Below are 12118 nucleotides of genomic sequence, written 5' to 3'. Positions count from 1 at the left end.
TTTTCACACAATTCAAAATATACATTTATTTAAAAAAATATATTAAAAACTGAAAACTACAAATAAAAAAAGCACATTGACAAATCAGATTATGCATCATATGATGCAATGCAGACACATAAGTAACTCGACTGTGGGCAATGGGGCAGGCCGGTCATGGAGTTGTGGATAAAGGATATAGCGGGTATTCCCAAGCCGGACGTCGAGGAGGCTGGTTAGTGCCCCACGCCACCCACTCCACCCACTTGCACCTCTGACCACCTACCAGCTAGGAGCATAGATTTCAATGGTGATCCAAGTGCAGTTGCACTAGGGCCCAGAGGTCTGCAAGGTCCCTGAACCCCGATTATTGCTGTATCCAGGGGACGCACTTCGGTCCTTGCACTAGAGCCCATGCCACACTGGCCAGGCCACTGTTACCAGCCTGCTGCAAGCCACTATCTGTTGCTTTTAAATGCTTGAGGTTTCATTCACTGATTTTAAAGGTGCTTCCCAATCCCAAGAGGAACAGGGTTTTGTGCTCACAGTAAATGGAGGACACAAAGGTGGACTCAGGTTTCATTGTGGCTTGGCAGAGTGATGCAGCCTTTTTATGGATAATATGAAAAGTCCTTCAGAATGATTCCTTATAACCTAAGGCGAGCCCGGCAATCACTCGATGTTGGCAACAAAACCTTTGAATGGACGTGTGGACGTATGCGTCATTTTAGCTGAAGCACGCCCAGTGTGTCTGTTCAGAGCATGTTAACTGGGCCACGGAAGACACCAGGCCACCTTTGTCAGCCGTCCCCCGGCGGAGTGCTTAATATAGCCTTAGAACCCGCCGTAGCGGGCTCTACCGGCTATTAAAAGCCCGCTCCCCGCATTAAATGCCCGAGCCGAAGGCGAGGGCATTTAACAAGGGAGAGGGACTTTAATAGCCGGTAGAGCCCGCTACGGCGGGTTCTAAGGCTATTAGAACATTCTGCCACTCAGGGCAGAATGTTCTATTAAAAAAAAAAAAATGTTCACGGAGCCCGATGGGATTAAAATCCCCTCGGGCTCCGTGAGGCTTTGTTCACAGCTGTTGCTGTGAACAAAGCGAACATTGGAATGTTGGCGCTGCGGGCTTTTACCAGCCAGTAAAAGCCCGCAGCACTCCATTGTTTTCAATGGAGCTAGCAACATTCCAATGTTCTAATTTGTAAAAGAACAAGTGGTGAAGCACAAAGTTTTGCTCAGATGTCCCCTGCAGCCTATTGAACGTCAGCATGTCCAATACCGAGGCTACATAGACCGATTCCTCCACACGCCTCTTTCATCCACCACCAAACACTTCCCCCCCCAGGTCCCTACTTCCTCCCTTTGTTACAGTTTTTCCATTGTTCCCTGCATCTGTCATTTTTTCCACTGTGTTTCTCTCTCTCTCCTGCTCTGGGTCAAAGTCTGATGAAGTAAAATAAATGCCAGTGGGTCCCACCTGCAACCACCAGCTCAAATTAGGCACTGCCCGGCTGCCTCCTGTATTGCACCTGTTCCAATTGCATCATGTGAACCTCACTCTTTCCCAATGCATCACAGGGTGAGATTGAGTCAGTGAGGCTTGCTGGCTGACCTCACCCCACCCTGTGACAGGGTGCGAGATGGTTTACTGCTGAATTATCCTGCTAATTGACAAACAGCCTTTGCAACACAGGGCTGGAGCCTAATGCGCCCAGACGGCATTCTATTACCGAGGCTCTACCATGTCAGAGAGGAGCGTTGCACTACAGAATGGCAGCCCCAGAGGACTGGGGCTGCCAGGAGAGAAGTCCAGCAAAGCCCGCGCCAAGAAGCACAACGGAACCAGCTCATGTGCCACTGAGAAACCCAGACAGGACTTTGCATGACCGTCACACAGAGTGAGGGTCAAAGAAACATGCGGCACAATGTGAGTTATATAACTTCAAAATCAAATAGAGCTGGAGATATGGGTGGGGCAGAGCCCCGGCACCCACTTTAACAAGCCACCCCCATACAGAGGATGGATTACAGCAGTGCTTCTGGGGCCCGCTTGGTAGTCATTCCGACTGTTGCGTGGCTACTTTTGTAACACCTCTCACACTGGTGAACATTTTATGCTGGTACAATATCACAGAGATGTTCCCTCATTCTGAAGGCTTATGGCCCCATCCAAAGGAGGGACCGTCTTTGCTCTTGCCCCATATTGCAGAATGGGGTCAGAGACAAAGAGGCTCTACAGAGGCACACTGAGTATATTACTTAAGTAGTGGGGCATCATTAGTGTGTCTTTGGGGTGTCCTTTGAAAGGGGCACATACGGTCACAGGGACTCCTCTGGTCCTTCCTTGGAGAAAAGTGCAGTCAAAGACTGAGGCCTTCATTTCGAGTTTGGCAGGCGGAAAAGGCAGTCCGCCAAACTCCCGCAGTCATGTCACCCCCAGTGCGGTGACCTTCCCACTGCCCCATTACAAGTTTCCTGCTGGGTCAGCAGGTGGAAACAGCACACAACATTAACGCTGGCTAGTAATTGAGCTCGCAGCAATGTTGCGGTGCGTAGGGTGCAACAGCACCGTTGCGCTTTTCACTCTCTGCTAAGCAGAGAGTGAAAAGCCCGACATTGCTGTCCAAGGGGGCGCCTGCACTTCCCATGCAACCGCCATGTAAAAGCGGCGAAGAGGGGACTTTAAATCCTCAGGGCAGCACTACTTGCAGCGCTGCTTTGGCAGATTAAGACCGCCGGCACCACCAGGCCGTCGGCTGGCAAAAGAGGCTGTGCGGGCGGTCCGACCGTGGCCCGTTTGCCACGATCAAAATGTGGGGGTCGGACTTCATTATTGGCGGCTGTCCGACCACCACCGCAAGTCTAGCAGTCATAGGACCTCCAGACTCGTTATAAGGGCCTGAATCTAATGCCAACTGACCCCGTCACTTAATTTAATGGCAAGCCGAGCAGCCAGGGGTAGTTTGAAGCCACCTGTCAGTCTTTCACTTCTATGCTATCTGATGCAGGCACGAGCTCAAAAAGACTGCTGGAGAGGGGGAATTTCTTTTGTAATGAGGTGCATGGTCCTGGTCGGCCCCAAGAGAACAAATCACCGTGTACACTGTGAAAAACAATATGAGTATACGTGGGTTGGTAGGGCAGCGGGTCAACAGCAGACAATGAACACAATTTAGCAGAGAGTAAACCATACAATTGGTTCCTCAATTCCGACTGTTTGAGCGATGCTGCATTTAGCCACGGCTTTTAAAGTTTGAATACCTTTTTATAAAGTTTTAAGGCATGCACCATTTGTGTCCTGCTCTTTGCATATTCCTGCTGTTGGAATTTGCATATTGACTTTACATTCTGGCAGAAGACTCCCACACCTCGCCTTCAGCAGCACTCATTGAGCATTGCAGAATTGTCATAACAAAGTACTATTAGGGACTGATGCTGCCGTCTCTGGGTTCTGAGGACATTTACAAATTACTCGACATTGCTGTTTATAAAATCACCAGACTCCCTCAATGACTGAATACATTGTATGATGTAAATACCCTTTCTCTATAAATATAAATTTTTACAACTGTGCAGTCACATTGCTGCACTTAAGTTTGAAACCCCTTCAGATGGAAGTCCACTGTTGCAACCTTAATAGCTTTACCACCACCACTCCCTAAGTCATTTGCACCAAACTAGGGGAAATCGCATTCAGTAGGATGTGCAAAATGTGGTGCAGGTCACTCAAAATGCGGGGGGAGGGGGAGTGACTTAGAACTTGCAACTTTTGAAATAACATTAACTTTTCTACAGAAAAAAAAAGTGTGTGCATAACCTCTACTCACCAAAATCTTAACAAGGATGTCCCGTCAGTTGCAGGATGGCGCAAGGCGCGTTCGAAGTTCAATATATGAATCAGTCTTCAAAACTGCTGGTGGTCTGACCCTATGCTGGCACCGGCAGTCAGAGAGCTCCACTTTTTAGACTATTTTGCTGGGATTTGAAATACAGTGGAAGCACCCGGTTTTGTGATATGGAATCATGAATGGATACAGGTGGCGAGGAGATACTAATTTCCTGCGTATGTACAGTACACTTGAAGACAGATTCATATATTGAACTTCAAATGCACCTTGTGCCATTCTGCAACTAACAGGACATCCTGTGTTTGCGGTGGAAACTTCTTTGGTGCATTTTAACACATGTTCTGCTGATAAAATCAACTTCGTGGGAGTTTTTAAAAAGTGCACGCAGAAGATTAAATGCACTGAGCAAATAAAACAAAGACAATGTTATTTACCCTCATAAGTTTGAATGTTAGTTAAATCAACAGAAGGTGGGTGTATGGGTAAGTAGCCACAGCCGAGTAAGGACTCTGCAAGGAGGCAACTTCTACCATAATTCCCAGAACACCTCCAAGATGATAAAAGGCATGTTAATGAGAACAAGGTGTGCCCACAAACAGAAACTGAAACCACTTGAGAAAGATGGAAAGTTGAAATGTGTTGTGGGGTCTAATGCTGCTCTGTGAATAATAGGAATTTGCCAAATTAAAGCCTCTGGGAGTGCAGCACCTTTTGTTTGGAATATCCTGTGAGGGTCGTGGTCTTAACCGTATGCTGGCATCTGCAGCCAGAGTGCTACACTTTTTAGACCATTTTGCTGGAAAATTATATATATATATTATACACACACACACACACACACACACACACACACTCTAGCCTGCATGTGTTTGGGGCTACATGCACCTCCCCATCAGACAAGCATGGCAGAGATCACCCAAAATAAAACATTCACCCCAATATGCCCCCTCCCAGGCTGGGACCACGGGATAAATGCATTCTAGCTTTAGCAAGCCTAGGTGTAAACAGCACTTAGAAACAAAAATATATTGTGTAAGGCCTGATGATGTATTCCTGGCTCCCAAATGCCCCACTGTCCTAATGGCAAGAGGGGGTACTGAGACTTGAAGGCACCCATCTGGACAAATCATAGCTGCCCCTTGGACATTTGCAAAAAGGTCAAGGGAACAGCTGTGCATTATGCAACCCACCTGAAACAAAAGGGTGCAGTACAGGGTTGGATGGGACAAAAAAAGAAAACAAAAAGCCCATGGTGCTGAAATAAAAGTGGCCCCCATAATTGAACCAGGTAGCTAACAAAAGTGGCCCACATTTATAAATCAGGCCAGTTTTGAGCATATAAAGGCACACTGTATGGATATTGTGCAAGGTATGGGAGACTGAATGCATTTGTGTTCACTGCATTCAATGTTTGTAGTAATATCAGGAAAATCAACAGGAAAATGACCCATCTGGCCATAAAGAAAGTCCACAAACTGCTAAAAATAAAAAACAAACATTTGCAATGCAATCTGTCTCGTATTTGCGAGAGTTCGAGCTACTGGCGCTGTAAATGACAAGGTCTTGAATCTATATGTTTGGGTTTGGAGTGGATAGATGTGGTTAGGAGTGCTATTGTGGGTTGAATTGAAATTGTTAGTTGTGGAATTGTGTGGGATGGAAAAGTGTAGTGTGTAGTTTATTTGTGTAGTGAAATTATGTGGCATAGTGAATAGACAGGGCTGCGCGGCACAGAAGAGGTGGAAAAGATAGGGGGGGATAGGTAGTTTATGCACAAAATGGTGAATGAACTCTAGATAGATAAGCAGCCCGTGTGTGAAAAGAGGTAAAGGAGGGGACTGGTCACCGTTCTGCTTCTTATTCCTATATTTGGGTTCAACTAGCACTATTGAGGTGCATCCAATGCCCACAGACTGTTACCAAACTTAAAAATAATGCAATAATTAAGTAATACTATTACAAATTGTGATGCATAATTTGCCATTTCTTGCCACATAATTTGCCCAACCCTGCCGCATACTTTGGCCCTCGCCTACTACCTAATTCCAGCGGCCTGGACCACAGGATTACTACTTTCATGGAAATATTTTAAGTACATTTTGAATGGGAAATTTAAATTAAATTGTTTGCACTGTATGGGACGAATATCAAGGATATAGCACAATTACCTGTCACAAAAGTCCAAAACGTAGGAGCTGTCCCCTGAAATGTAGGACAATCAGTAAAAAGTCAGTGTCACTGGTTTCTGCTAAAGTGTTTCAACTGGATCAAGTAACAGGAGGGAGAGATTTGGGCATCAATGGAACGCGATAGGACAATGCCGGATCCCCTCTGCAACAGGAGGTTGAAGCCTGGCGCTCCACGTGTTTTTCACCATAGTCTGCCCTGGATTTTCTTCCATGATATTGAAAGTCTAAAAGCATGCACGCTGAAATTTGAACCAGCAGAAGCGATTCAAGCTGGTGATCTCTCAGGTGTAGGTGGCAGCCTCGAGGGTCTCTTAGTAGTGGAGGGGTGCAACCCTAGCAGGCGAGGGAGCCTGGTGCACGAGTTCACAGTACCGGCTGGAGGGCATGTGTAGCCCCAGGATACAGTAACAAGCACAAAGGTGGGCGGGCTACTGAAGGCGCAAGCCAGGTGCCTGGCTCTGCTCAAGACCCTTGCAAAGTCTCGGGCCCAAAACGAGCCAAGCTTTCATATTATATCTGTATACCACCCAAACTGTAACCTAATATACCAAGAATTAAAGATTCTGCATTAACCTTTGATGTATAACACGAAAAAATAGATATCCATCTAGTGGCTGAATTGCACAATGCGAAACCAGAAAAACTGGATCAAAATACTTTATTTCACAGAATGTCCATTTTCTTCACTATCGTTCATCACAGCCCATTGAAGTGTGTGTACTGTAAATAAATCTCGCTCCGATTTGATGTAGTTCACTATACTTTTGCTCCAAGTGTGTCAGAAATACAGCTCACTGACACGGCAGACCACAAATGGCTCACCTCTGCTTCCCCCCCCCCCCCCTCCTCCCCTCAGATGCCAGGCCTTTTTTGGGCTATTTGGGGCGGAAAGGGAAGTGATTTGCCTTCCATCCCTGCCCTTAGGCTCATGGGGGATGCAACCGTGGCCGAGGACCAGACCAGCTCGCCCCAGGCACCCGAGGGGTTAATAAACCATTCTTAACGCAGTGATACTATCCGATGTGCTAAAGATGAGACTTCACATGTTTAACCAATTCACTTTTCTGGAATATTGAAGAAGTTTTTCGTTAATTTTATATGATGCTCGGTCACAGTTTTATTTCTAAGCATTTCCCTGGTGAGGTTTCTGCAAAGAGTTAGAGTGCAAGCACGAGAACCCTCGCGCTGAGCGAAGATGGCAGCATGCCCGGTGCGTGGTGGGGCACGCACACTAATCCTGCCTGTGGCCACTCCACCTGCGCCGCTGGTCCCCAGAGATCAGCAGCTCCGAGCGATTCTAGTTGTTTGTGTCCAAGGGGACGGGCCTAGCCCGAGATCAACCAATCAGAAAGGAAGCTATGGAGGGACAGATGCTGTGAAGTGTCAGTCACCAGCGGCACAGCCATAGAAGCAGGGCCAAGGGATGTGGGTGCGTTGGCCTCATCCACTCAGGGGCCTTTGTGGAAAGAGCAATACAGGAGACCATTGAAACCTTTACAAACTTCGGAAAGATACTCGTGAGGAAAGTGAGGTCTGAGTTGAACTTGCAACATAAACAGCAAGTCAACTTTCAGCGCCAACCAGCTGAAGACATCTTGGCGCTAGCAAATAGTGTCAGTATATTCAGGGGGGGGCTCCTCACTCCTCTGGCAAACTCTGCAGGCTAAGTCCAGGTCCACGTTGATGCCACGTTTGGTGCAATTCCATTCAGCAGTCGTGCTGTGCCCAGCTCGGAAGCGACTTAAAATTAGAAATGCTTTAGACCACCCCAGCCAGCTTTGACTCACCTTGACTGATCTTCGTGACCTTGAAACGAAGGACCCGAGCTGCAGGTGTCCGGCATCGGCAATTCTTCTTGAAGGATGGTCAGTGGAATTAAACTCATAAGCAATCAAAAAAAAAACAATTTTCCATGAAGTCTCAAATTATCCCCAAGTACAGGATCACTATTGGTGCCTTTTCTGTAAAATAAATGTCTGCAATATCTATTTTTATAATACCCTAAGGAGTGCGCATAGTCCTAGACTGCTCGACCAGTAGCTATAAGACATTGTTTTCTGTATCCCCAAGGATGCAGACCATAGGTATGGGCTGAAAGCATACAACAGCCAAACAAACCCACAAGGCTACTTTAGTAACACAACATCGCAAGAACACAATGAAGCGCCAACATAATTACCACAACACAAACCCACCCCTGCAACCCCGACTACCACAAAGTGAGTCTTTCTGACTCTAAACGCCATAGAAATACATATGTGTACGTGAAGCTAATTACATGGCGAGGTCCCATCATTGTAATAGCGACTGCATGTTTCTGGTAAATAGCACACGTCTGTTCTCCCATCGCTTATATGCACCGAACGTGTGACACGTATGTACTTCAGATTTAGCCCATAGGTCTACTATATGCGTACAGACATGAACAGTGAATACAGAAGGTAACAATCGCTAACAACAAGCATTTGAAATGCAATTGGTCTCACGTTTGCTCGAGTTAGCGTTATTAGCTTCGTAAATTCCCAACTGGACTTTTCTTGTCACTAAAATTGAAAATGAAAAGTAAAATTGTTGACATAAGCAAGTTAATTCAAAGCGCCGCAGCTGCCATGAGCGTGAGCTCGAAAGAGACACAAAAAGAAAAACAAGTTTGCTCGCAGTCAACCATATCGGCAAACGTGCAATTATCCCTGTAACGAGGGGATGGCAAAGGCGGAAACAAAACTGTGCCAAGGAAGGACAAACGTAAAGCATTTACCAATGATAACAATGGATTTTTGAAAGGCAAGCCCATGAAGGAGTGATGGTGATGGGCGTGCGGTGGGCGTGGTTAAAAGCCCACAGATTGATTACAACATGTCAGAGCGCTTGCGTGCTCGGCCCAGAAACGATGTGTGTTGGCGCACTACAGAAAATACCTGCCTCCAACCAACTTAGGCTTTAGCTGTGGTCACACTGAAGAATGGGCCTTGCAACCCTCATGCGGCAAACTGAATGGCTTCCAGGCGCTTTGGGTAATCTTCAGAAAATGTGTTCTTTCCCTCAAACAATTTTTATTCAGTTAATTAAAACCATAAAAAAGACACACACAAACACAGCATACTGAAAATATCACAAAGTGCTTTCAGTGTATCAGTTAAATTACATTAAAAGGAAGAAAACTATTTTTGTTCATGAAAAAAACAGGTTAAAATTAGAAAACCCAATGTATATCATCTATAGAAATAAACCCAGGTCACAGCCACGTGACTTCATAAAACACAGCGGCGGGGGCCCAGGGGTTCTACTGTATTCCTCCCCTGCGGCTCCACAAGCAGCCAATGCAAGAGATGAGCCCTCCATCTCGTGAGGAGACACCGATGATGGGGGGGGGTGGGGGGTTGGGACCACATGTGGCTCTGCTGAAGGCCAGCGTTTCAAGGGGATGTCCCGAGGGTTTAAAGAGCTCTCCGCCTTCTCTCAGAATACGCAACAGAGATGAGATGGTTCCTAACCCGGCCCAACTCTTCCTTTGTGGTCCTTTCGGGGGACCCGGGTATCTCGGGACCACCCAGCTTCCCCGCTAGAGATCTGACGTCACTGAGCCGTGGGGGCCACCTCCCTTCTCCAGACATGCGCCATTTTAGAATAATGTGCCTCAGTTCCACCTCAGGATCATTCCAGGTCCTGGCCCCCCTTAGCAGCGGGGAATGTGCCAGCAAGTCTGAGATGTGCCCGACCTGACAACAGCCTTCTCACAAACCTATCTTCAGCTATCTGAATCCAGAGAGCCCCTGTAGCCCCAAATATCCCACCTACAGCTGGCAACGCAAACATTTCGCTTGATGAAGCATTCACAAGCGGATCCACAGGTTTGGACTCCAGTCTACTTGCAAAATCGAATACTGCCCGCTATTGGTCAATATATTCCTTTTAAGCCCTCCTTAATTGGACCCCAGACCCTCTTTCCCCAATTACATTTCAAGAAAAGAATACCTCCCAAACTGTCCTAGCTCAAGTTACCATAAATAAGAAACTCCGCACAAAGACATCTGCCCACCTGCAGGCCTTGGCAAGTCGGAAATCCCCTCGACGTCCTTACAGTTTGGCCGCTGTTCGGTTACCCCTCATTATGTTTGAGTCGTTGCTAATTGCTCACTGCAAAGCGCCTAGAGGCTTGTCGCTTGGGTAGGATTACACAATAGCACTATGTTGGGAGGAAAGATGCGAGTTGGGGGCCAGGCAAAAGGTGCCATCTGGGCAGCACTGAAGTGAAGTCTTCAACATCGGTGCCAGCTTCTCTAGATACTTGCCAGGAAGCACCAACCCACCGTGGCGAGTGCCTTGAGAGCTCAGGCTGTGGCGCCATTCAACGATTCGGGTTTCTGCCCCCAGCACTGCCTAGAAGGTGGTCTGTGTTAAATACTTCTGCAGTCAGTGCAACAAAGGGAATTCAAAAAATAGAACGAATTGGAAGAGACACAAACAGGCAGAAAGGAGTGTGGGGGTGAGCGAGAAGATTTTTAAGACTCAAAAACGGAAATAAGATCGCCTCTGGGCGCTTGTGTGCTCAACAGAAAACTTTATTACCTAGCTAGAAAGAAAACAGCGGTGGACACAGGGTTTCTTCCCACAAGCGCAGATGCTGGCAGACAAAGAAGCTGAAGCAACCGGAGATAATCTGCTCTCCCCAGGATCACACGTCCTAGCAGGTGGGGAAGCCGGGATTTAAGGTCGAGTCTCCTCGTGTAGTCGGGGCACAGCGTGAGCGCATCCCAACGCTGCACCCGAGGTCCGGCCCCCGCTTTTAACTACGTGAGGAAGGATATTTGGACGGAGCGGGGCTTTTTAAAGTAGTCCGCCTGCTGCATCTTGAACATTTCGAGACAGACAAGAGCATCTCTAACTTGGACACATATTCCCTGTTATTCCGCTGTTATCGTTGGGGAGTCCGAGTGTTTGGGACGCCAGCCGCCTCTGCGGAGGACTACAAGTCCCAGAATGCGGCGAGTAAAGGCGCACGTGCGTCTGCCCAACACTACACGAGGGGAGGGTCTGGTTGAAAATAGTCTCCATAAAACGAGGGGATGCGGACGCCTAACAGACAGAACGGGACTATTTTTTGTTTTTTTCCCATTGGCCACAATAACTGTTTCGGGCAAAGTTGTGTTGCATATTCTTACAACGCGGTGCACAGAAGGCTGCGAGCTGAATTAAGCATTATATTCCGGGCATGGGGTAAGTAACTGACTGAGGGGGGTCACACCTGCCCCCAATATGAAGGACGCAACCTCCTCACCCGTTTCCACCCGTCTGGCCGACCCCCGACAGGAGCAAGGGGTCACACGGTTCGGACCCGCTCCCTCTGCATTCTGGTACTTGTAGTTTTGGACTTAAAAGGAGCACGACAAACTACGACAAGGGATATTAAAAAAAAAAAAGTATCAGGAATGTGAGCCCCCCTCTGGAGCCCCTAACATCTCTGTGTAATGTCACAGGGTTATATTTAAGTAACTCCCCCTCCCCAGCCCCCCGTCTTACCCCTCAGCTGGAAGCGGTAGCCACGCGCGGGCATCACCGCGCGGAGGTCCAGGGTCAGTGGTACCCAGCGCTGGATGAAGGCGATGCCGAAAAGCGCCCCCATCAGCAGCCCCAGGGCCGACAGGTACCTCTTGAGGCGCGTCATGGCGAGGTCCCGGGGGGCTCCGGCCCCTCAGAGGGAAGCTGTGCGCCTGCTACGGCTCGGGCGTGGACTGCCGAGGAGGCTCCGCTCCCTCCCAGTTACCTGCCAGGTGCGAGGGGGAGGGAGGACCGCTCAGGTGCAAAGGTTGAGTCACTTCCTCCCAGGCCATCTCTCCTCCACGCCGCTCTCGGACTACCCCGGACGGGGCAAGGGACCTGGGAGCGCCTTATAGAAACACGCCCCTGCCTAAGGAATTTATGTAAAAAGGCAAAATAGGTGCAGGAGCCAAAGGTTTCCTAGGGCCCCACCTCCTGCGATGCTGCACGCCGGGCTTGTAGAATACCCACCTCCCCTCCCTGGGACCCGCTCCCTGTCCGCTTCCCCCACTCTACACCTTGTCATTTTATCTCATGAACCCGGGGATTCCATCTCATGCC

General features: G+C 48.2%; 1 protein-coding gene across 1 annotated transcript in view; it reads right to left on the bottom strand.

The window, feature by feature from the left end:
- LOC138267388 (beta-1,4-galactosyltransferase 1-like) overlaps positions 1 to 11915 on the bottom strand; it is a 167564-nt gene extending 155649 nt beyond the window's left edge. The window contains exon 1 of the mRNA XM_069216291.1: positions 11540 to 11915. Coding sequence (XP_069072392.1) covers positions 11540 to 11684 — 145 coding nt within the window. The 5' untranslated portion in view covers positions 11685 to 11915. The remainder of the gene's footprint in view (positions 1 to 11539) is intronic.
- Between the last annotated feature and the right edge of the window lie 203 nt (positions 11916 to 12118).

The sequence above is a fragment of the Pleurodeles waltl genome, chromosome 12 (assembly GCF_031143425.1).
Source record: "Pleurodeles waltl isolate 20211129_DDA chromosome 12, aPleWal1.hap1.20221129, whole genome shotgun sequence".
Lineage (NCBI taxonomy): Eukaryota > Metazoa > Chordata > Amphibia > Caudata > Salamandridae > Pleurodeles > Pleurodeles waltl.
This window is presented reverse-complemented; position numbering and strand designations above follow the sequence as displayed.